This window comes from Olea europaea, chromosome 2 (genome assembly GCF_002742605.1).
Source record: "Olea europaea var. sylvestris chromosome 2, O_europaea_v1, whole genome shotgun sequence".
NCBI lineage: Eukaryota > Viridiplantae > Streptophyta > Magnoliopsida > Lamiales > Oleaceae > Olea > Olea europaea.
Window position 1 is genome coordinate 15,407,995 of NC_036238.1, and position 24,608 is coordinate 15,432,602.

Sequence of the window (24,608 nt, forward strand, 5' to 3'; positions counted from 1 at the left end):
CGGGTGGAGGAGACACATTTGCGTTTTCTCTTACCCTCTTGGGGGTGTGTCTTCATTTGAACTCATTTTCTTTTCGTCTGACTTTTTAGATTTTGTTAAGTTGTGAGGCTTCCTCTTGTTCTTTTTCAAGAACAAATCATTTTTCAAGGGGGATGCCCAAATGCTTCTTCAATAAGCTTTCACAACAAGGTTGTTCGTGGTTATGATATGGTTTTCCACAGACGATGCCAATCTGTTGACCTTAAAAAATGTTGCCAACAAATGCCGGACCCACCCGCGCACACGTGAGCGAATGTCCTACACGCTTAAGACACGTGGACGGTCTTGAATGAACGGGTCAGGGGCGTGGGAGTAACTCAACAACGCGGGACGAGAACGTTCAAAATTCGGCGGGATGTTCATAATCCGATTGTACAATAATTACCAATCAGTACTCATGAATGTTCATGTAAATATGTATGTATTCGTATTGTGTTATAAGGCAATATGAAAGATTGAGTAAAATGTGGTTTCTTGTATTGATTCTTGCATTAGCCCTTCAATGTTACACAAGGAAAATATTTATAGTGGTACATGTGAAATGACAGCCCTTGGATGAGGTGGCACGTGGCCTCATCTCTTTAATCCAAACATCCAATCCTAGGCATCATCCTTGACTTGCTAGCTTGCTGCGCATTTATTGCTTATGCAGAACCTCCATGCTAATGACAAGACTTGACATGTACACTTATGACAAATGTTCCATCAATCATTCTAACAAAATCTTTATGTAGAAGATCTATTGGGAGAAGTGATCATGGAAGATGTTCATCCATGTTTCGGAGGCTTCTACCATTCACGTAGTACTTCCGCTTTAGGGCTTCGACTATCTTCACAGGCCTCGGCATATGGGCCTTGGCATGAAGGGCCTCGGCTATACATGCCACCTCGGCTAGAGCGCCACGTCGTTCGGATTGAGTGGGCCATAGGCCCAGGTAGGTTGGCCAAGTATGACAACACATAACAATGCTAATACGACTATGGTACTAATCTATCCCAACTATCAAGATCATCATAGACATTTCGGATGAATACGTCAATACCATACTCAAACTTGTTACAATAATAAATCCAGATGACACCATGTTCAAATGATTCAATTTTTAATACTCATCATCCAATTCAGTTTGAGGTTTTGTCTGCCAATATAATAATGCCATTACTTGTTACGTCTAATATTACATGTATTATTATTGCAGCCACGACTATGGTGTTTTTCTAATAATGTGTTTAGAGTTCATGATCAACTAGAAGATTCATGATATGCCAGAAAACTTCCCTCCAAATATCCTGAAGACATACTTGGCTTCTCAACTATACAAGTATAGGAACCAAAAACACATCATTCAATATGAAATCAACTATGATCTAGTTTCGAGGAGCGAGAGAAAGGCATGCAAGTCGATGAAGGCCTAAACGACACTAAAAAACCATTTCATTTTGTTGAATTTTTCCGTCAAGTTGTCTAGATTTATTTCATCATAACTGTGGTGTACGGTGTGTTGTTTAGCCAAACAAAATCGTTTTTTCATAGATCACATTTGTGGAATGGATGTTACCTGCAATTTAACTTGAAGCACTTTATGGATTATTAATCTCATCTTCACCTGCATCTGTTTGGATTCTTTTTTTTTATTCGTTTATGTTATTATCCTACTGGATTTGTTTAAGATGTTTCAAATTTGAAATGCATAATATTTGATCAATGGTGCACATTTCACTTTTAGCTAATAATGAGTGGAAAGCAATATTATAAGTTGGTAAGTATTGTGAGGGTACTTTTCAAATGGACCTAATCAAAATACCACTTTGTGACATTGACCAAAATTTTTTGGCCATTCACTAAAAGAGCCTTTTGAAGAGTAAATGTCATTTTTGCCCTTTTTATGTTTTATAATTACAAAAATATATCATTTACTTAAAAGACAATAATGCCATCTTTTAAAAATTAATAAATCCAAACACTTCCTCGTAAATTTCAAAATGAAATCACTTTCCTTATCAGATTCTCGAACACAGTTAAAAAGAAATTTCCTCTTCCATCTGCTTGAACATTGAAATCTCACAAAATTATCAAAGGCTGAACAAAAAAATATTACTCACAGCCGGCACTCGAAATTGGTAAGTATAAATACGTATTTTTAATTTCATTTTAGTTAAATTAGTACATTGTTTGAATGTTTAAATCTAATTTCAGCGTATAATTTTAGTAAAATAAATTATTACGGTCTTCAACGGATGTATAATTTTTTTTAACAAAAATAAGGAAAAATTCATCTGTTCAGATCAGCAAAATGGAGAAATAGGACAGACAGCCGGCTCGGGCCGGATTTCTTTTTTAAATTTTTTATTTTTATGTGTGTGTGTCTTGCCTAGTATATTTTTTCGTCCTTTTATTCTCGTAATTACAATTTTTTTAATAAATGATGTTCCATAATGCAAATATGAGATCAGCTGCTATCTTGATTTGTTACTTTGGTAAATTTGAAAAGAATGAAAATGATTGATGGATATGGAAATGGACGAGTAAAAGACATGGTTGTACTGCAATTGTGATAACATCAAGTACATCATATGCAGAAATGTACAATGGGATACAGAACTTGCTGAAACTTGATCCCTCTGAGTACGACATGGAATTGAGATTTCTAATGGGCGAGCATACATCCATTTCAATTCTACTTATAATGGTTACTTCTGAAGCTGAAATGAAGGTTTTAATTGAAATGAACAAAAAACGTGCGTTCCTATTTGCGTAACTTTGATAAAGAATAATGTCCCCGATAGTGAACACGAAAATTTCGATGGAGGGGATAATAATGTGAATGAGTTTTAAGACACGGTGGAAATAATGCGTGACGATGTTGTTGTTATTCCAGAGACAGTTGCTTCTTACCATGATCTCAATGTTACACACTGAATTTGCTCGGTAGTTCAAGACAACAAAAGAAATAATGGCTTTACAAATGAGAATTTGATTGCTTTATCCCATTTGAGACATGAGTCGAGTGGGAGCTCACAAGTTGGACCGAGTACACGATACTCTAATTGTTCACGTGTAGTCCCCGATAATGAAGATTTGTATGTCGAGCAACTATTTGACACGAAGAAAGATTTGTAGGAAGTTGTTCAGCGGATTGTTTTGAAACACAATTTTGAGTTTAAAGTGAAGAAATCAAACAAGTCGATTTACACAATTGTCTGCATTGATGACAATTGCCTTTGGTGTTTGCGAACAACGAAAATGGACACGAATGAGTTTTTTGTAGTTCGTAAGTATGTACGGGAACATACTTGCGAAATGGATATTCGTCAAAATGATTACAGGCAAGCCCGACCATGATTCATTGGTTGAGAAGTAATGCACAAGTTTCAGAACCCACGAACAATCTACAGACCTTTAGACATCATTAATGACGTTTGTCGAGAGTACGAGGGGTCATGAGCTATCAGAAGGTTTGGAAGGCCAAAAAATGTGCGTTGGAGGATTTGATGGGTTCGATCGAGGAGAGTTATGCTAAATTGACCAAGTATTTCTATGTTTAGATGTTTATTTAGTATTTATTTCAAATTTTAATTATTCATTTCAATTGTTTAATTAATTATTTAATCAATTGTTTACTTAATATCTAACGAATTATTTAATTCAATTATTAATTTCAATTGTTTATTTAATTATTTAACTAGAACGTAAGTCGTAAATTAAAAAAATAAAATAACAAACACTTACGATATTTGCTGTCTTGCCGTCGTTGTGTCCCGTACGGTGGTCAATCTATCCTACACAGTAATGCTCGCTCGTCTAGCGAGCATGGGGACGATCACAGACACCGACTCCAGATTTTACTCGAGCTGACCTTATGTCAGGCATGAATGATCGAGGTCATACACATACATAGTTGAGTCGGCAAATACAATTTCCACTGTAATGTAGTGATAATTCACACCCACCAGGATGTACAGATGCGTACAACCTTCCTATGGCTTTCCTCCAATACTCGGCCACATCCTTACGACCCACTCTATCATGTATGTAGGCACCGTGTACTCGCTACCCATAGCTTGGAACGTATGGTACTCAATGTCAATGACACGTTTGAACTCAGTGTTCAATACGAGTCGGCCAGGAATGTTGAACGATTTTGGATGTCTTTTAGCTCGATCTCGTAGCAAATCCATTGCGAAATCAATTGTTGCATCAGGAAACACCAATTAAAAAAGGAGTTATTTAATTTCATAAATTCAAAACTCAAAATATTTATACGTAATAAATAACAATATTACTACTTCACTTACATTTTCGGCAAGCCAAGCCCCCGAAGTGGTGATGTCGTGAAACCACTTGTAAGCATCCGAGACCGTCTTATGAGCAATCCTACGGCTGGCTCTGAGAAAATAAGAAAAGAAATTGTTAAGTAAAAATATAGATGTGTCAGCGTCTGCGTAATGTACTAATCCTTAACGAATAGTACAATACTTACCCGAGCATAATTTCTCTCCACTCCGTCTCGAACGCTTTTCACTTGGCGTGGTCGACTTCCCTGAATAAACTGGGGTGCGTGCTGTCGACGAACCTCCTCCTCTTCACCTCTGCTGTAAACGGAGAAACGACGTACTGTGATTGCGCCCTCGTCCTTTTACCGATCACTAGCTTCCGCATGTCAAGAGACACCCTCTCGATCTTCGGTACTCCCTCACTATTATCGGGATCACCTCCTTCGTCCCCTCCAACACAAAAACTACGTCCGGCGAGTCTGGAGTTGGAGATGGTACCCTCTCTACCTCGGGTACCCCCTCTTCCTCCGACACCCTCCCGACCTCCACCTCGGTTACCCCTTCCTCCTTCGACACCCTCCCGACCTCTGTCTCTGATACCCGCTCCTCCCCCGACACCCTCACGACCTCTTCCTCCAACACCCTCATGATCTCCTCTTCTGGTCCCTCTCCGCCTCGAATACTCCCTCCACCTCCATCTCCATCGGGGTCCGATCCTCCTTCTCCATCTCCATCAGGCCACTTAGAGATGAAGCTAATGCATCATCCGATGCCCACAACGAGTTAACATATCCCGTCTGACCCCCTCGGCCCTAATAACCACCGGCCCTTCCATCTCGATAGCCGCCTATCCCTCCGTCAACCCGTTCGTCCCGATAGCCACCTATCCCTCCGTCACCCCCTCCATCCTGATAGCTGCCTGTCCCTCCGCCACCCTCTCCATCTCGATATTCGCCAGTCCCACGGAAGCTTACTGTGTCGCCCCGTATCTCTATGACCTCAGCATAAAGGTGTCCTAAATTGACCTGTATCATCCCAACATTACGTCGTAAGTGAGCTACGTCACCTCTGATCTCTATCATAAGTCAGAACATAATATCGATGGAAACACTCTGATTACATGCAACAGATCCACGTGGGAGCTGTCCGGACGCAGGAGACGGTAATCTCATGGAGGGAGGTGACACTCTTGGCGGAAGTGATCTTATGTGGGGAGGTGACACCCTCAGCGAAGGCGACATCCTTGGGGAATGTGACACCGTCGACGGAGGTGATAATCGACGACGCTCCTAAAAAAATAAACATTACAAATGAATAACTTAATTAAAAAATTATAACGATAATCAACATATTTTATCCAATTAACATACCGTGTCCCGATCGATGATGAACTCAGGCCTCTCTCGAGCAGCACGATCTGTCAACAACTCACGAATATAAGTCTGATCCTTTTTATTCGATCGATGGTGTCAACTCAGTGAGGACTTCAAGCTGACATATTGACATTTCATCAAATTACTGACCACGTATTGAGATTTCAAAAATGACATACAACAGAAAACGCAAATATATAATACGTACCTCAGGATCGTAGATGCTAGCCGATAACTGTTTTGCAAAGGGCTTGTCTTGTACTCGCCAACTGTGCATCCGGGGAATGTATGTATCCCCTTTCCTCGCATACCAACCAGTCAGGATGGGGACAGTCTCATAGATCTATATCTGCAACAATTACGATTATTATATGTACAATTTAATTAAAAAAATAGATAACTCATTATGTTAAACATTTACCTGCAAAGCTAACGACATGCCATATACATCGTACTTACGCTCCGACCTATCTCCTCTAGGCATCGAATGTCCCTTCCTAAAGATGCGTAAAGTATCGACAAAATATCTCTACCCCCATGGATAGCTATTGAATGTATCGATGTCATCAACAACTTACAAATGAAAAAAGTCAATCGACATCTTCTTGTGATGACACCTCAGTACGCTCTCGAGTATAAACACCATCCTCAACTTCAATTGTCGGGCATCCGGTTGCATCCATTGAATGCATCTCCTAACTGCGTCAGTGTCACTGTCGTGTGTCCATTAAAAAATCATTCAACAGCCTCTTGTCTATCGGAACACTGCCCCTCGCTGCCTCTTCGCCCATATATCTCAATCCAGTGATGAGAGCAAACTCGAGTATGAAAAATGTAGCAACTTTGCCCCCAAGATCAAAGTGGAGGGCATTTCCATCAATTGGCTTAAGCAGCCGACATAGTAATAAATCGATCAACTGCCCTAAAAACTGTACAGATCTTAGCAAATACAGGGGCCATAGCAGGATCGATGTAATATCTCTGCGTTTTCCTCGTCTAATGAATTCAACACGGCTGTAAAACTGGCAAAGTTATAATTCGACGTAACTTTGCCATGAACTTGTCTCAAGGCGGCGTCCAAATGGTAATCCATCATACAAAATTTCAAATGTTAGAACATTTGAAACATAATGTCACAAAATTCAACTAACCGAATTGTAAGTAATATACACAAGACATAATAGATAATAAAGAAAATAAATTAAAAATTAGACAACAAATCATAAAAAGTGAAAAACTAATTTTTGTAAAATTATTTATTTCATAGTTTATTTTAATTCTTGTTAGAAATTTATTTCAATTCTTTATTTAATTAAATTTGATTATTTATATTTAATTACCTATTTAAATAAATTATTTTTAATATTTATATTTCTTAGTTATTTAAATTGTTTATTTTTTTAAATATTCATTATTTATTTCAATTGTTTATATAAATTATTTATTTCAATTGTTTATTTGTTTATTTAACATTTATTTTAATTGTTTATTGAATGCTTAATTTTAATTATTTATTATAATTGTTTATTTAATTATTTTCTTTAAATTATTTCTTGAACATTTAAACATAAATATGTAATTATTTTTTATATTTTTCTTTAGTTGTTTAATCAATATTTATTTTAATTATTAATTGAATATTTAATTATTTATTTTAAATGTTAGATATTTATTTCAATTGCGTATCTACATTTTAATTACTTACTTTGATTATTTTTATTTAAATGTTTTTTTATTTGTTTCAAGCGTTCATTTAAATTATTTGATTTAATTATTTATATTGATTGATTATTTAAATTATTTATTGAACAAGTAAACGTAAATATTTAATTATTTATTTTAAATGTCAGAAATTTATTTCGATTAAATTTTAATTACATATTTTGATTATTAACTTTCATCATTATTTACATTTTTCATTTATCATTTAAATAATAATTTAATTATTATTTAAATGTTCATTGTTTATTTTTGTGCATTTAAATTGATTATTTATTCCAATTGTTTTTCATTTATTTGTTTCAATTGTTCATTTAAATTATTTATTTTGATTAATTATTTAAATTATTTATTGAACAAGTAAACGTAAATATTTAATTATTTATTTTAAATATTAGAAATTTATTTCAATTAAATTTTAATTACATATTTTGATTATTAACGTTTATTCATTATTTACATTTTTTAGTTATCATTTAAATAATCATTTAATTATTATTTAAATGTTCCTTATTTATTTTTGTGCAATTAAATTTATTCCAATTATTTTTTTTTATTTGTTTCAATTGTTAATTTAAATTATTTGATTTAATTATTTATATTAAATGATTATTTAATTATTTATTGAACAAGTAAACGTAAATATTTAATTATATATTTTAAATGTTAGAAATTTATTTCAATTTAATTTTAATTACATATTTTGATTATTAACGTTTATTCATTATTTACATTTATCATTTAAATAATAATTAAATTAATATTATTTAAATAATAATTAAATTATTATTTAAATGTTCATTATTTATTTGTGTGTATTTAAATTATTTATGGAATACAAGGGGGAAAAAAAAAAAAAAAAGGAACCGGGCCATCTGGAAAATACGGCCCAGCGTCCGTCGGTCTTCCCGGTCCACCTCGATCTCCGATCAAATAAACCTTAAAAAATGTCATTTCTAGTAATTTTACATAATCTACAAAGGTTTCTACCACTATTTCCAACAAAATAAACTTTCAACAACCAGGTTCAAAGATTAATGGGGGAAAAGTAAGCAAAACTTACCTTCTTTGCCTCTAATGGTGGCTGGTCAGTCTCCTTCTAAAAAAAAGTCGTCGATTTTCTTGCTATTTCTTTTCCTTCTTTCTCAAGATGTCGGTTTGAGAGTGATTTGTTAGGGGCAATATTGTGTTTTAATTGTTTTTAAGGTTTTTACAGATTTTTCAATTTTTTTTTTTAAACAGTAGTTAACGATCATTTTGAAAAAATGTCTCTTTTTGGTGTCTATCTGCCAACTCAAGTATTGTGGCAATATAATCAGGTTCCCATATAAAATAGATAAAATATGTTTAATGTTTCACATTACACTTTTAGCCAACAAAGGTGATGAGTGCTCTATTATTATGCATAACATAGGCTATACGCTTATTCAGAAAGAATTTTTTAAGAACATTTCATTCAACATACAACCAAAACCAAAATAAGAGGCAATAAACAATACGCGTGATGTGTTTACAGAGTTGGATCAAATTTCTTAATGAAATTCTCACAAAAACCAATCAAATAAATGCAGTACATATAATTAAAAAATTACTCTATATTTGCACTACATCACAGAATGAAATATTACATTGATTTGTGGAAATTAACCAATTACTTCACATTTACTACATCACAGTTTGAAAAATTGCATAGATTTGTGAAAATTCTGGATACCTTTAAAAACCAGGAATCCATAATACTAGATGATCACAATCAATATTTCTGGGAATCTATTCAGTGCGGATGAAAACTTGCTATTGATCATGCTTGCACTATGTTGTAGCAACTGATTACCCATGTAATTTTCTATTCACAGAATCACAGACACCTTTTTAGCAGTGATAATTAATGCAAGGCGAATTATGTGCGAATTTTTAATTTATATTAAATTTTCAGTTACAAAATGTCTAATTGAGATATTTTAGAAAGCAGTATTTTTGGTGATATATTATGTAAATATAATATATATGATATATGAATATTTATTGTAGTATATCATAAAATATTATTAAATGGATAGGTAAATACGATTTTTTCCCTTAAGAAAAAAAAATATTAACTATGTAAATTATCATAGCAAAAAACTTGAATGATCCCAAACTTTACACTTTGTGTAAAAAATAAAAAAAAAGTAAAAAAAATTCTCAAACTTCAAATCAAACTTCAATAGTCCATTAACTTTAAATCGGAACCTCGATATAAAAACTAATTCCATTCAAAATTACAAATGAATGCCATATGGGTGTAATTTTCACAATTTGATTTTTCAGTCCAATCCAACCTAATTGAACTTAAAAACCAACCCAAATCAATTGGGTTGGGTTGGTCGGTCTGAACGGGTTTGAATTTGTTTTCACCAACCCTAGAGATGCGTAAAACAAGTTTATTAATAAAAAATATTAGCACATGCTTCGTACATGATGACACAGCTTTGTAGATAAATAGAAAATATTTTAATTTTAACTTTTTTTTTTTTATCTAATTCATTGTTGTAGAGTTTAGCCCCCGTTTGTTTTCCATTATTTTCTCATTAAAATGAAAAATATGACCGTTATCCATCACAATAAGCCACCAAATTTGAATTTCTATATCTTGTGTGGGGTCCGTAACGGCTATATTTTTCATTCTCATTTTTACAAAAATGGGATACAAACGGGGCCTTAATATATATTAACGACAATTATTAGGGGTGGACATTTTAATTAAGATCGGGTCCGATTTTGATTCGATTAAAAATTTAATGAATCGAATGATTCCATTTTACAAATTATCCAAAAATTAATAAGAGTAATTCAAGTGTACATGGGTTTTCTTTATAGATTTTTTACATGCAGCATCTGTGTTGTTCATTTTTTTCTGTCATCTTTCAACCAAAAATTGTCAAATGTCGCATGTATAAATTCCGTTAACCAAATTCTTTAAGTGCAGCAAGGTTCAAATTAATGGATTGTTCTGGTTCTCGAAATACCTGAATTGAAACTTGATTGGGAAAATTTTCACTTTTAATTTTTTAATTTTTAAATGTGATTCATTCAATCACTCCCAACAACAGTAATCTTACTTGAGGGCCGCTGGAGGAGGGACTTTCTGGAAGACAATTTAAAATTTAAAACTCAGTGCCGCCAAATTGGTACAACTCCAAATTCAATCTACGTCAACACCCGACGACACCACCACTGTCCATACAGGTTAATTATTTTATTTTTCTTTTAAGTTTTAACAATTTTATTTGAATTAAAATATTCACACACACACATTTTTTTATTTTTTATTTTTTCCAGATTTTGCAACTTTTAAGTTATAGTACTAGATGTAATTAAGGCCCGTTTGATAGAAATTTTGAGAATTGATTTTTTGATCGTTAGAAGAAAAGTGGGGTCCACATGTGAGAGAAGAAATCAAAAATTACGGCTTGAATAGTAAAATAACGGTAAAAAAATTAATTTTTTGAGGCAAAAAATTCCTACCAAACAGGGTCTAAATCACTGGCCTCAGTTTGCCTAACTTATAGATATTTTATACAAGATCAAACTATATTTTCAACTAAATATTTTAATGAATCACAGGTAATATACACTTTAATTTTTTATTCACCACCCATTTCTATTTACTGATCAATTATATGTTTATAAATTCTTTCCATACAAAGGATAAATCTTCAATCTTTCTTTACTTCATTATTTTATTTCTTGTTTTCTTAGTCCTTGTTTGCCTCTTCTCATCAATTACACATTCTCCAATAAAATATTGTCCTTGTTTGAGCCCCATTTTTGTTATAAAAATACATTTTTAAATAGTGTATTGATGCGAAATGCGTAGGTAAAAATGAGGAAAAAATTTGGATTTACGTATAATATTATTTTATTGAAGAATGTATTGTTGAAATAATGTTAAAACATTGTTTAAAAATAAATTCTTTTCCGAAAAATGGGGCTCGGAGAAGGGTAATATTATACTTAAATCTATAAAATTTTCCTTTATTTTTAACCATATATTCTTTAAAAAATTACTATTTATTTCGTTATAATTTGAAATAATGGAGTTCAAACAAGGGCTTAGTTTGTAAACTTTGTTTCTGAATTTTTAAATTAAATGGTGGGCATAACGTACTTGTTTGCAACTGGAAATGTTTTTGCATATATACATGTTAAAGAACAAAAATTCACGGTTGGATTTTAAAAATCGAACCAGCATAAGCTACACCTAACCTTTAGGATTTTAAAATTCTTGTGTATAGGTAAATTAGTTACTCCGAATACCTACGCTGTTATTAGCTTGTTTAATTTAAATCAAAATCAAATAATCAATATTAACCATATTATTATGGATCGCACAACTTTTTAACTACACATTTTAAAAACTTCTATACAGCTCTCGTTTGGCCCTCATTTTTTTTTTCAAAATTTAATAGTTGAAATAATATTTTTTGAAGAATGTATAGTTGAAAAAGAATGAAAAGTTTTGGATTCACGTATAATATTATTTTATAAAAGATTGTGTAGTTAAAAATAAGTGAGAAAAAAATAAAAGAGAATGGAAGCCAAACGAGACAGAATATACTAAAAGATTTAATTTTAATCCATGCCAAACATCCTCTACATATCTACATAATTGGAAAGGTAGATTGAATACTAATACACTATAGATTGATGGAGTGGATTTTTAGTTAGTTTTGTTGATCTTAAAATATTTACGAATAATTGAATTTATTTAGACGTAATTTACTAATGTTTAAAATAAATAAATTTTTTTAAGATCATAAATAAGTAATTTATTTTTAAAGTAAATCATAAATCAATATTGATATCGATACTAAATAACTTTTGATATTTTTATTTTTATTAATTTTTTTTAGCACAATTTACACATTGATAAGTTTGAATTTTAAGGCTTTGTTTGTCTTCTTTTCTTTCACATTATTTTTTCTACAGTACTCATTTTCAATCACAAACAAGCACTAAGCTTAGCCAAAAATGCCTTCATCATCTTTGAGTTTTAAGGGGAAAAAATAAACGATCAAGTTAGGGTGCTAGAAAATTTTGATAACCTAGTTGACATACACTCACAATAGGACGGATCCCACGTGGGTCTCACGCATATGTGAGAATAGGTCATTCGAGATGTCAAATCTTTTTTAACAACTTGGCTTAATTGAAAAATAAATAGGCAACTATAGTCCATATTCCCGAACCTCATGTATACAATTGATTAATTAATTCAAAAACGTTGACAGGGAAAATCGGTGCTTGTTTAGTAGGGATTTTGTTAATTGATTTTTTGACCATTAGAGATAAAGTGGGTCTTACCCGTGAGAGAAGAATTCAAAAAACGACGACTGTAATAGTGAAATAAACAGTCAGATAATTGATTTTAATTAGATTTTAAGCTGTACCAAACATGCTATCAATGTTATGGCTTTTATTGAATTAGTAAGGTCCCATTTGCTAGATTTTTACTTTTAATTCTAGTAGTCTATGAAAGAACTTCCGCTTTTAAAAAAGTAATATGGATCAACTTCATCTAAAAGAATTTTTAGTTAAAAATAATATTTTTACAAAATTAGCTAAATAATCTAAGCCACTTTCGAATTCAAAAAGCTATTTTTAATGTCTCAAAAATCCATAGAAAGCCTCTAAAAATGTCATTTTTCTTAAACAGAAAAATTCAGTTTTACTTTTAGCTCACAAAAGAAGTAAGGGTACGTTTGATTGCAAAAATGAAATTTGGGTCGAAAGAAAACGAATTTTAGAGAATTGAATTGTCTAAAAATTGTTTTATTGGGAATTGTAAATTATTGTGTTTGATTAGTATAATTTTTCACGTGAAAAATGTTGAAATAAAAATATTTTTTGGTGTTCGTTTGATTTTATTTTACATGAAAATTGTCAATTAAAGAAAAATATTTTTTTTTACAATAATTATTAAAATTTGTTTCTATTGCCTACAAAAACAAAATAAATAAAAAAAAGGAAAAAAATTGTTAGAATCTGAAAAATCACCACCTCATGGGAATTCATTTTCCCTCAAAAGCTGGAAAATGTGTCTGTGTGGACACCGTTCATGGAATTCAATTGTCAAGAAAAATGGCGTATCAAACACCCAAAAAAGTGGAAAAATGGAAAAAGATTTCCATAGAGATCCTTTGTATCAAACTGTGCCTAAGGCAATTGTTTTTTGTCCCATTTTTCTTGTTGGTTAGAGAAAAACATCGCGCAAATAACGCAATAATTGAGGCAAATTGCCACAAAAAAGAAGAAGAAAATAATGAGAAAAAGAAAAAAAACTCGTGTAAAGAAGAAAATTAGCCCTTGTTTGAGCCCCATTTTTTCATTAAAATTTATATTTCAACAGTGATTTGAGTCCGCTTCAACCACACATGCTTTAATAAAATAATATTACATATAAATTCAAAATATTTCTTTATTTTTTAACCATAAATTTCTTATCAATATATTACTTAAAAATGCATTTTTTTACAAGAATGGGCTCAAACCTTAAACATGCCAACACCCCACCTAGTCGTCTCTTCTTCTCCACGCGCTCGTGCCTGCGAGTCCATTAAAGTTTGAAAGTCGCCGGCCGAAATGATGGTGGACTTGGACTGAGCAGAGTAACGTTCTAAACACGCACTGGAACTTCCAAATACATCTATACTTACATATGTTATTATATATATTCAATCTGTATTCTGGCAATTCAAATAAATTATAAATATATTGGCCTTGCATTTTGCCTTGTCGTGCCCTAGATCTCACAGATTTTAAATATATAATACATTTGTATGTATAGACGTATAGATGCATGTATACGGATCCTTTTGATTTTAGATTCAACTTCTTTATCTCTTTCTTCAGCTCTTTAGTGTTGTTTAAAATCAGGTACTGGTTAATTTTTCGTTAATCAGAAAGAGAAATGAGTGTGTTTGGGCGTTGATGAAATGTGAACTTAATTGATTCTGAATTATGTTTCGGAGTTAAATGCTGTTCATTTATTAATGTGTGTGTGGGTAACGGGGGTTTGGGTGTCCGTATTTATGTCAACGGAAGTGAAGTATAACGTATGCATGCGCGATTGCGATGATTAGAACTTTAATCGTTGAAGATGTTGGCTATTGGTGGATTTAATTTAAATAGGCACGTTCCGTTTAAACTTTTTCTTGAAACTTTTGTATTGTATTCTAACTATTTTTACATGAATTTATTGGGGGCGCGTCTGTTTGTAGTTTAGCAATTTAATTCTGCCAAGGTTCTGTTTATTATCATAATCTCTGATTTAGTTTCCTCTTGATTTTTCTTTGATTAGTTGTCTCTTTTAATGTCTTTTTTACTTTGGATCTAAAGTTCAGTTCCTGTTTCCTTTTTTCCCTCTCTTTCAATGCTTCGTTGATTTTGATTATGATAATTTGAAATTTTGGTCAAGTAGTTAGCTGGATTGAATTATACATGCATTGATGGTTCTGTGTAAAATTCGAATTATCATGCGATTTATGTTTGTTTGATTTACTTCATGTTGGTTTGATTTACTTCTTTCGTACTGTTTAGATGTGGGAATTTGCATCCCTTGCACCGAAATTTGGATATAAATGTTTTAGCCACTTTTTACTATATCTATGGCAGTATGCAACTAAGCTATTGAAATTGGTTCCATCAAAATTAATCATCATAACATTCAATATTGTTATTGGCTATTTCCGTTTCTTATGCTTCTATTTTGGAATTATCTTCAACATCATTTGTCTAAGGATACTCCCCAAAGATGCATCTAACATTATTACATGATTCTAATGCAGCTAGGATCTCAGGTACATATATATGTGCTCTGCAGGTTCAGATTCTTGCTGAGTCCAGTGTTTGAGGTTCTGCTTGAGGCTGATAGGTTTAGATAAATAAAGTGAATTTTGGACTTGAGAGGATGGCTTTGGCCTTTTTTGGGTATTAACCTCTAATGCACCATTCCTAGATGAAGGCGACTCAGGCGTGGCGTCTAGGCATGAAAGACATGCAAATGATGCATGCATCTCGCCACCGTGGTCATTTAAAGAAGCCAACATGGATAATAATATTGGTCCCTTTAGTCTGTATCTTCTTAGTTTTGGCTTATATTTATCCGCCTCAGAATTTTGATGCGTGCTATGTACTCTCATCTAATGGTTGTGAAACTATATCTAATTGGCTTCCACCTGCACCGGCAAGCGAATTGACTGATGATGAGATTGCTTCACGCGTTGTAATTAGAGATATTCTGAAGACAGCTCCTATTGTATCAATAAATTCTAAGATTGCATTCCTTTTTATGACACCTGGTGCATTACCTTTTGAGATGCTGTGGGATAAATTTTTTCAGGTAATATTTTTCTTTACCTTTAAAATCTCCTAACTTCTAAAGATTTTTTTCTTTAATGTATCTTAATAGCATGCTGCTTTTATAACCGGATATAATACCATTTGTAAATAGTGTCTTTGAGGAGTAATCTTTAGATGTTCAATCAGGTGGAAGTATTTTATATCCTGGTCAGCTTGCAATAGGAGATATCCTTAAGGGGAAACTATGGCAATTCTCTTGTATGGATATGCGTGCACTCTATCAATGGAGTCAGTAAAACTATATTCATCTTGCCGATGGACCAAGTATCTATATACGGGTTACATTTAGTGCATGTTTGGCGAAGCTTAATATTTTTAAAAGCTCGTTAAATATGCTTTTAATTCACACATTTTCTAGAATCCACAACTTACTACATTTATTATCTACACATTCTCAAGGAACCACAAGTTATAAGCATTTAAAAGAACTATGGAGCCAACACTAGTGTTCACTGAACTGTCATAATTGTGTTTTCAAGTGCCTTTTAGAATACATAGGAATATTGATAGACAGAAAAGAAAAGGGGAGTTTTATTTTTCAATGAGGAGAGAGAAATCATTTTTGTAGACTAAATGTCCCATTCAATAATTGAATACTTCAGGCAGCATGACATAGCTGCAAGTTCTGTTAGAACTAGATGCTCCATAAGTTGCCGAATCTGTGCCTCTGCAAGGAATTATCTACTGGATGGATATATATTGGATATGGACTGTAGTTAAATTGTAGTTCAGACATCGTGGCTAATGAATAGAGGGATTATTTTATATAATGTCTAGTTTATGAATTATCTGCTTGATATACTGGCATGGAGTCAAATTATATTTTGGGACATTGTAGCTTGTGAATAGAGGGATTAAGTTATCTTCATTGTTTGGCCGTGTATATTTCCACTTGGTCAAATTTATGCAAAGGGGGTGGTCACTAAAATTCTTTGCTTGGAGGATTATGTAAGTGGTGTGATCCACAAAGGTAACATGTGTTTTGAGCTTTTGCAAACTGTAAAAGAGAAACAGTTGTATTTTGTACCTAGTCTATTCTCGATATCTAATACATATTGAAATTATAAGCACGTAAGAATAAAGGCCATGAAATATGGAGGCAATTAATAAAATGTGATGGGCATAGTCAGAGTTTGAAAACTATCAAAATAAAAAATTTTTGTTCATCAATTCATTAGGTAGTGTATAAACTAAACTATGGTAGGTTATGAGTAATGCATTTGTGAACTTATTTACCATATTGACCATTGAGTCCTCATCTTTGAACCATATTGTATTTATTAAATACAATGAGCAGGGGTACATCACCGAATTATATTGTTGTTTCATTCCTGTGGATATGAGTATTACTTGTCTAAAACTATATAAAATCACCAAACAGGCATGAGGTAAATTTGCAAGGTTGACTATAAAGAGGAAAACGAGATACACTACACCATATACAAGAGCATCTAAAAACAAGAAGATTGAATTGCGAGTTGATGCACATTTAAAATTTGAATTTGGAGTTCATGGTCAGTCTTTTGATTGTCAATATTCTAATTTCCTTCCAGATGTTTGAAATTATAAGTGTTCACTGACTTAATGATTCACTCTATCTGCTAATGCATACCTTTCTGCAACACTAGTAACTCTTACTGTACTTCGAGCCTGGAGAACATAAAATTTCAAAAGAGAGTTATCTGTATAAATATTGTTAAAATAGAACTGTTTGTCGCACATGCACCCCATCAGGCTTTTCAATTAGTTGATGATAGTACTGTATTTTCAATCATGATTGGCGTCCCTGACAAAAAGAACATGAAAGACCAAGGCATGGAATTCTTTTGGATTTTTAGAATCTCCAGCTTGAGTACAGTTGACAAATAGACAGTAATACTTTCTATCAGCCAACTACGATATGAGTTGTTTTTTATCAGCAAAACACCATATCCTTCTTGTGGTCGTTGTAGCATGATATGCTGCTAAGTTTCCCCCGGTTTCTTGATTATTTTTACAGTTGTTGGATATGTTGGTCTAATTTCTTCGTTTGAAACTTGATAAGAACTTGATTTGGAACATTGACCCAGATTTTATTATTATTTTTTTGTGACAAGTAAGATTGTGAAAATTTGAAGGAGAGGTATTGAGGTGGTGGCAAGGGAAATTAGCATGACAAGCAATCAACCGAATCACATAATGTAGTCCTTGGGGTGCAAGAATGGTTATTAACAATTTTTATAGACATTAAAAAGCCATCAAAATATGGTCTCAGAATTTTTGCTCTTAAAAGTGAATAAGGAGGCTCAAGTAAATGTAAAATAACCCTTGACCTGCAAAGATGATTCCATGACATTCTTAGCCAAATGAAAATGGAAAAAGAAGAAGAATTGGGTTGATCCTCCATTACAGGGAAGGGTGTTATTGAATTCATACTCTTATGCATTATGCAAATGTTTTTATGTTTCTTTTCATAGTTTATAATTTCGAAATGGTTTGACATTTTTTTACTTCGGATTTAAACAATTTGTTCCCTTAATTCTGTAGGGCCATGAAGGCAGGTTCTCTGTCTACGTGCATGCATCCAAGGATAAACCAGTACATTTTAGCGAGTACTTTATTAATCGGGAAATTCGTAGTGACAAGGTTTGTATATCTTTGCTAGACTTTATTTTGTTTATTTAATTTACCTAGGTTTATGAGGATATTATGGAAGTTCAGTTTGTAATATGCTACATTCGATCTGTAACTTTAATTTATTTAATTGCTTATTTGCAAAATAAGAGTTTATACTTTATACTATATACTCAAGCTTAGAGTTCTTTCCCTATATAGCCGTTTCGTTGCTTAATGAAGGGCCAAAGATCTAAATTTAGGACAATTTTTTTGTTACATCCTCATTCAATATGCTTCCAAGCCTTTGAGGTGGGGAGGGCCTTCAAAAATAATTGGCCAAGATCAATCTGCTACTGCCATTCATTTGTATGATGACCTCATATTTGTTGCCTTTCTTATTGTTATGCCGAAGTTCAAATTTCATTTTAACATTGCGGATGAATTTTATGAATTATGTCAAAGCCTATGGGAAATTGTTCGCTTTTTCTTATTTTTGAAATTATTACATGACGTTGTCATTGATGAATGAAGTGGTTCATCGGAATAACTTTCGGAATAACTTGCATGAGATTATGTGCAGGAAAAATTTCCAAACCTGGTCACTGTTTTTATTTATTGTTTGTTATATTATTATTTTTTTCCCCTACATGCGCGTGGGTGTGTGCTTATGTGAGACTTAAATGGTTCTCTGGCTCTGTGCTATTCCTGTTAAATTTAGGGCTTGTTTGGGCCCGATTTTTTCCTTCAAAAAATTGATTTTTTGACCATTATTTCACTATTCCAGCCGTCATATTTGATTTCGTTTCTCACGGGTGAACCCCACTTTTCTTCTAACGGTCAAAAAATCAATTCTCAAAATCACTCTCAAATAGCCTCTTAATTTGTATACAGTACCAATGATTCTTTCATAACTTTAGCCCCTATTTGGTCCCCATTTTTAAAACCCATTTTCGACCAAACATTTTTACTATAAAGCAACTTTACACATTGACCCTTCAACTTTCCATACTTTTAACCATACATTCTTCACAAAAATCACTTTTCAAAAATCCTTTTCTCAAAAAATCTCTACCATATAGGGGCTTCATTTTTTACGCAGCTAAATTATATTGTAAGAAATCTGTACAAGTATCTGTAACCGAAAAAAAAATAATAATAAATAAAAAAATAAAACTCACACTAAGGAAAATGATAAGGAATTCGATTTTATAGATTCCTGTAGGTGCATGCTCCATTAAGTTTGTCATGGTTTTATTACTGATCTATTTGTATCTCATTCGTCTAAGATGGAAACTGCTGCCATTGTTGGTATACCTATAATAGTTATTAGCTGGAATTCTTTATTATTGATCTATTTGCAGGTAGGATGGGGAAAAATTTCAATGGTTGATGCCGAAAAACGGCTTTTAGCAAATGCACTCAAAGATCCTGACAACCAGCATTTTGTTCTACTTTCTGACAGGTGGATAGGTGATATTGTCATTGTTGAGTTCCTTCCCCCACCCTAAAACTCATGCAACTGGCCCCTTTTTGACTATGCAAGTTTCCTGAACTGCAGTTGCATACCACTGCATGATTTTGACTATGTGTACAACTATCTCATGTATGCAAATACAAGCTTTGTAGACTGGTAAGCCCTCTGTTTTGGATTGTCATTATTTCTTTGTGTCGTATTCAAGATTTTCTGCAAGTGAATTTATTTTATCACTCATCAGTGGGTTACTATATAGATAAATATTAATGAACCTTATTCTTAAAATTTTAATATGAACTTGACTATAAAAGAATGTGTTTCCAAACTTCGTACTTTAAGAAATAACCAAAAAAATAAAAAATAAAAAATAAATAAAAAAAAGAAAGAAGAAAAAAAGAAAAAAAAAATTAACTACTAAATAAAATCACTCTTACATATGGGAACATGAAGACAGATGGGAACAAGATATGTACGGCAGTGCCGGTGTATATGATTAAGGTCTGTTTGGTGCAGCTGTAGAGCTTTTATTAAATAGCTTTTGACTGTTAGGTTGTGAATCCAAAAAGTGCTTTGAATATTAATTTGATTGTTTGGCAGTATAACCATAAAAGTGCTTTTGTATAATCTTTTTATTTATATAACTAGGTTAGGAGTTAGAAAGTTTTTTCTTTGATATATTAACATATATATTGTTAACTTTAAATGGCTTCATTAAATGTAAATTACAGTTTCAAAAAGCTCCGAATTTGGTCAAAAAAGCTGTTTTTTGGTCAAAAAATTCTTTTTGACTTTAGCCAAACGGCCAATATTTTTACCAAAAAGAGCTTTTGACCTCCGGAAGTGCTTTCAGGCTTTGGAAAAGCCGTTCCAAACACACTCTAAGCTCTTAAAACGGTTAAAAGTTTGAGAGCTGTACTATTTGTATTTAATCAGGATTTTGGCCATTTTAATTCCACTTGGTTTTGCAGCTTTGAAGATCCTGGTCCGCATGGAAGTGGCAGGTATTCTGAACACATGTTACCTGAAGTTGAGAAGAAAGACTTTCGAAAGGGTTCCCAGGTATGATTTCATATTTTGTTAAGAGTCCACTGAATCTGTAGTAAAAAGTTATAGATTGGCTGTCAAGCTTCTGAAAATGAGAAAATGCATACTAAGTAGTTAACAGCTATGTTGTTAATTACTGGACTTATTCTTGACGTAAATAGTTTGCATTACCGAATTTACCTTAAATCAAATAAAAAAGGAAAAATCTGGAAAAATCTTGTTTTACCAGTTTCCAACTGGTATATAAGCATGACAAATTTCTAACCTTTTCTGGAGAAGAAAATCAATCATTGTCTATTCTATCCTCCATGATTAGGAGCTGATAGAGCCATGTTTACTTGTTTGTTGTACTTGGCTTGTAATCGTCGGTGGGGATTTACATTTTGATTGCATTCAATTTGAATTTCTTTATGATAGGAAATAACTTTGAATATTGCAGTGGTTCACTATGAAGCGGCAGCATGCTATTATAATTATGGCTGATAATCTGTACTATACGAAATTCAGGGATTATTGCAAGGTGAACATAATTTGTTGAATAAATATTTCTTAGTTCTTTTCAGTCGGTAAGTTTCTTTATTATATTGATACTTTAATGTTGTTATTTTTTAAAGTGCATTTCCTCCTATTTTTGTTTATTGTAGGCCTGTTTGATTGTCTTTCATGCATGAAGTGGCTAAGTGTACCAGAGTTTATGCCTCAGATTTATTGTGCTTTTAAGCAAGCGCATGTTTGGTGTATTTAAAAATCAGATTTTTAGTAGATTTTGATAAAAGTAGATAAATGTGTGGTTGGAAAGTTCTGGATCCCATGAAATGTGTGATTCAAATTAATTATTAACTTTGATTTAGATTTTTAACCAGATTTTAACCAGCACCAAACAAGGGCTAAATCTATTATTTCGTCACGTGCCAAAAAAGCTATAATGCGTTTGTAGTTTTATTTGAACATCAAATCCACAATTGAGTTCTCAACTCAATGCTCCGTAGGCACTGATAGATTACACGTTTTTTAACACGGTGGGCTTAAGGATAATCAGGTATTCTAAATATTACTGGGACTGAATTTATAATGATAGCTTAGAGACAGGTAGTTATCAATCTGGTCCGAGGGGAAGAATAAGGCTAGAGGGAGCTGAAGATAACTTCGCAAGCTTATAATTCTTTTTTCCATTTATATCGTTATTTGTTTATTCATGAAGAAGCCTACGACTACATCACATAGACCCTTACATTTCCTTTCTATAGTTATTTGAATTTGTATCTTTCTTTCAATATTCTAATTAACAAATCATGCTTTGCATATGAACATTGAGATGTATTAATTTACAAAGGTCAAGCCCTTTATACCTCTTTTCCTTCATACCTCTCCTATTTTATGCAAGTTGCAACAGTGCACACTTGGGTTCAGTTGCAAAAGGAGAAATTGATCTAAATATCTTGTTAGATATCATGATCGTTCCTTTGGATTGTACCCCAAACAATACATGCTTATAGCTGGCTTCTATTATTTCCTATACAAGCTTTCACAAGAAATCGATTCTCCAAAATTTCAATCTCTGATTCTCGAGTTACCCCTTTAGTGGTTCAAAGTTCTTTGCTAGTAATCTTGAAACTTGATTGAAATTTTAAGTTCCTTATTTCATCGAACCATTGGTGACATCTGTATTTGGACTAAACAGCCAGGCATGGAGAATGGACGCAATTGCTATTCTGATGAGCACTATTTGCCCACTTTTTTCCATGTGAGGATATTATACATCTTCTTTTTGGAATTTAAGACATCTTCCACCCTTTTGGATAATTTTAAAGGGAATAGATTTCCCCCACCTTTTCAGATGCTCGATCCAGCTGGAATTGCAAATTGGTCGGTAACACATGTTGATTGGTCAGAAGGGAAATGGCATCCCAGATCATATCGAGCGCAGGATGTTACCTATGAGCTGATGAGCAATATTATAGTACGCCTCTCCTCTTTCTGAACTTCTCTCAATTGCATTGAATCCATCCTTATATTTGTGCTTCTAATGAGTCATGCACATCCGATTGTATGGCTTCAAAATATAAAATTGCACAGAGCATATCTGTAGGTTCTGTATCTAATATAATTTTGAGGTGGCTAATGATGCTGAACTGTGTTTTTGCAGTCTATTACAGCTAATTTGCATGTTACAAGTGATGAAATGGTTAGTATGTTTTCGGAAAACTATATTTAGTAGAAGTTGGTGTAATCTCAGTATTCTGAAGTGAATTTATTTCTTTGTTCTTCAGAAGGAAATTCAGATTAAGCCATGCTTGTGGAATGGAAGGCAACGACCATGTTACTTGTTTGCGAGGAAATTTCTACCCCAAACTTTAGATAAGTTGATGCTTATTTTCCCCAATTATACATCATCTATTTGAGTGGTGTGGTATCTTCATATTGATTCTTTGGCTGATTGAAGACCTGCATTCGACCCCCCTTCATATCCACTTTCCACGTAGCTTCTGTTGTAACATCCCCTCTCGTTACATAGGATTGAGAGCCCCCAAGTTGGCTTGTCTTTTAATGCCTGGACAACTGTGGCCTTTCTGTAAAATTTTTGAGAAAAGGTTTCATGCTTAATTTTCTCCTCCATTTGACCAACTTATGTTACATTCTAATTTTGGGACGAACTCCCGGGACTTGCTGCAGCACTGTATGATTGACCTTGTGTAAAAGTTGCAACTTGCAAATAATACCTTACAATACCTTTCATCTTTTCCTACTTTTTATTGTCAGTTAAATTTTGGTTTCCTAATTTTTCTTCATTGAATTAGAATTCGAAGTATGGTATATCGAAGAAATGAAAGTAAATACTGTCTGCTGTTAAAAGAAAAAAAAAAACCCTTCAGTTCTAATATATTTGGCATTTGAAATTATATAGTTTTATTGAAGAATCAGCCGTGAGATTCTGTGAACGTTGACAACTGATACAGTTGTATGGGGCTAGTAACTTTTGTCTGGTAGTCATAGATAATAAATTACATTTTGCATTTTTTCTTTTTTCTTTTTATACGGTTAGTATTTTCAGGTTCACCATAAAAGATATGTCAATATTGACATTTTTTTGCATGTGCGCTGTTATTTTGTACAACTTATGGTTTACATGTAATAGCAAATGATAGGAAAATTTGGCATTTGGGATAATTCCAAACTCGAGCTTTCGTATCAAAATTAGAATTTCACCCCTCACCAAACAAGATTTCCAATTTATTCACATTCTTCTTAATATGGGTTGCACATCCCAAATACAAACATGTCGCAAAGTCAGTCTTAACCTATCTACAACTTGGTGCATATGTTTGGCACAGCATAAGAAACCAAATACAGAAGATAAACTACAGTCTCTAAGGCATAAACCTAAGGAAGAGGTCGGAAAATCATCATTAATCTCACCATATCCATCAATATCTGAATTCTTCTTAGGCTACTCTATTTTGTTCCGGAGTTATAAGAGAACTCGATTGGAATATAATTCAAGTCTCCTTAAGGGAAGAAACAAACATTCATGACGGGTTTTCTCCACTCCAATCTGATTGAAGAGCCTTGATGCATTTTCCAGTTCAATTCTTTCTTCGTTTTACATCCCTTAAATGTATCAAAGGTACAAGACTTTCTGTGCAACAAGTTTGTAAACCCATATGAAGAGTAATCATCAAAGAAAG

At 32.9% G+C, this 24,608-nt stretch overlaps 1 protein-coding gene across 2 annotated transcripts; it reads left to right on the top strand.

The window, feature by feature from the left end:
* The first annotated feature begins 13,948 nt into the window (after nucleotides 1-13,948).
* On the top strand, nucleotides 13,949-23,668 carry LOC111412154. 2 transcript variants are annotated; one of them, XM_023042956.1, is made up of 11 exons: nucleotides 13,949-14,056; nucleotides 15,236-15,789; nucleotides 18,336-18,434; nucleotides 19,766-19,866; nucleotides 19,963-20,034; nucleotides 20,847-20,937; nucleotides 21,362-21,442; nucleotides 22,604-22,666; nucleotides 22,760-22,882; nucleotides 23,069-23,107; nucleotides 23,193-23,668. In XM_023042956.1, exons 2-11 carry the CDS (start codon nucleotides 15,406-15,408, stop codon nucleotides 23,322-23,324), a joined length of 1,185 nt encoding a protein of 394 aa, XP_022898724.1. In that variant the 5' UTR covers nucleotides 13,949-14,056; nucleotides 15,236-15,405; the 3' UTR covers nucleotides 23,325-23,668. The 2 variants fall into 2 exon arrangements, with proteins under 2 accessions (XP_022898724.1, XP_022898715.1); XM_023042947.1 differs by lacking the exon at nucleotides 13,949-14,056 and adding an exon at nucleotides 14,068-14,324.
* The last annotated feature ends 940 nt before the right edge of the window (nucleotides 23,669-24,608 follow it).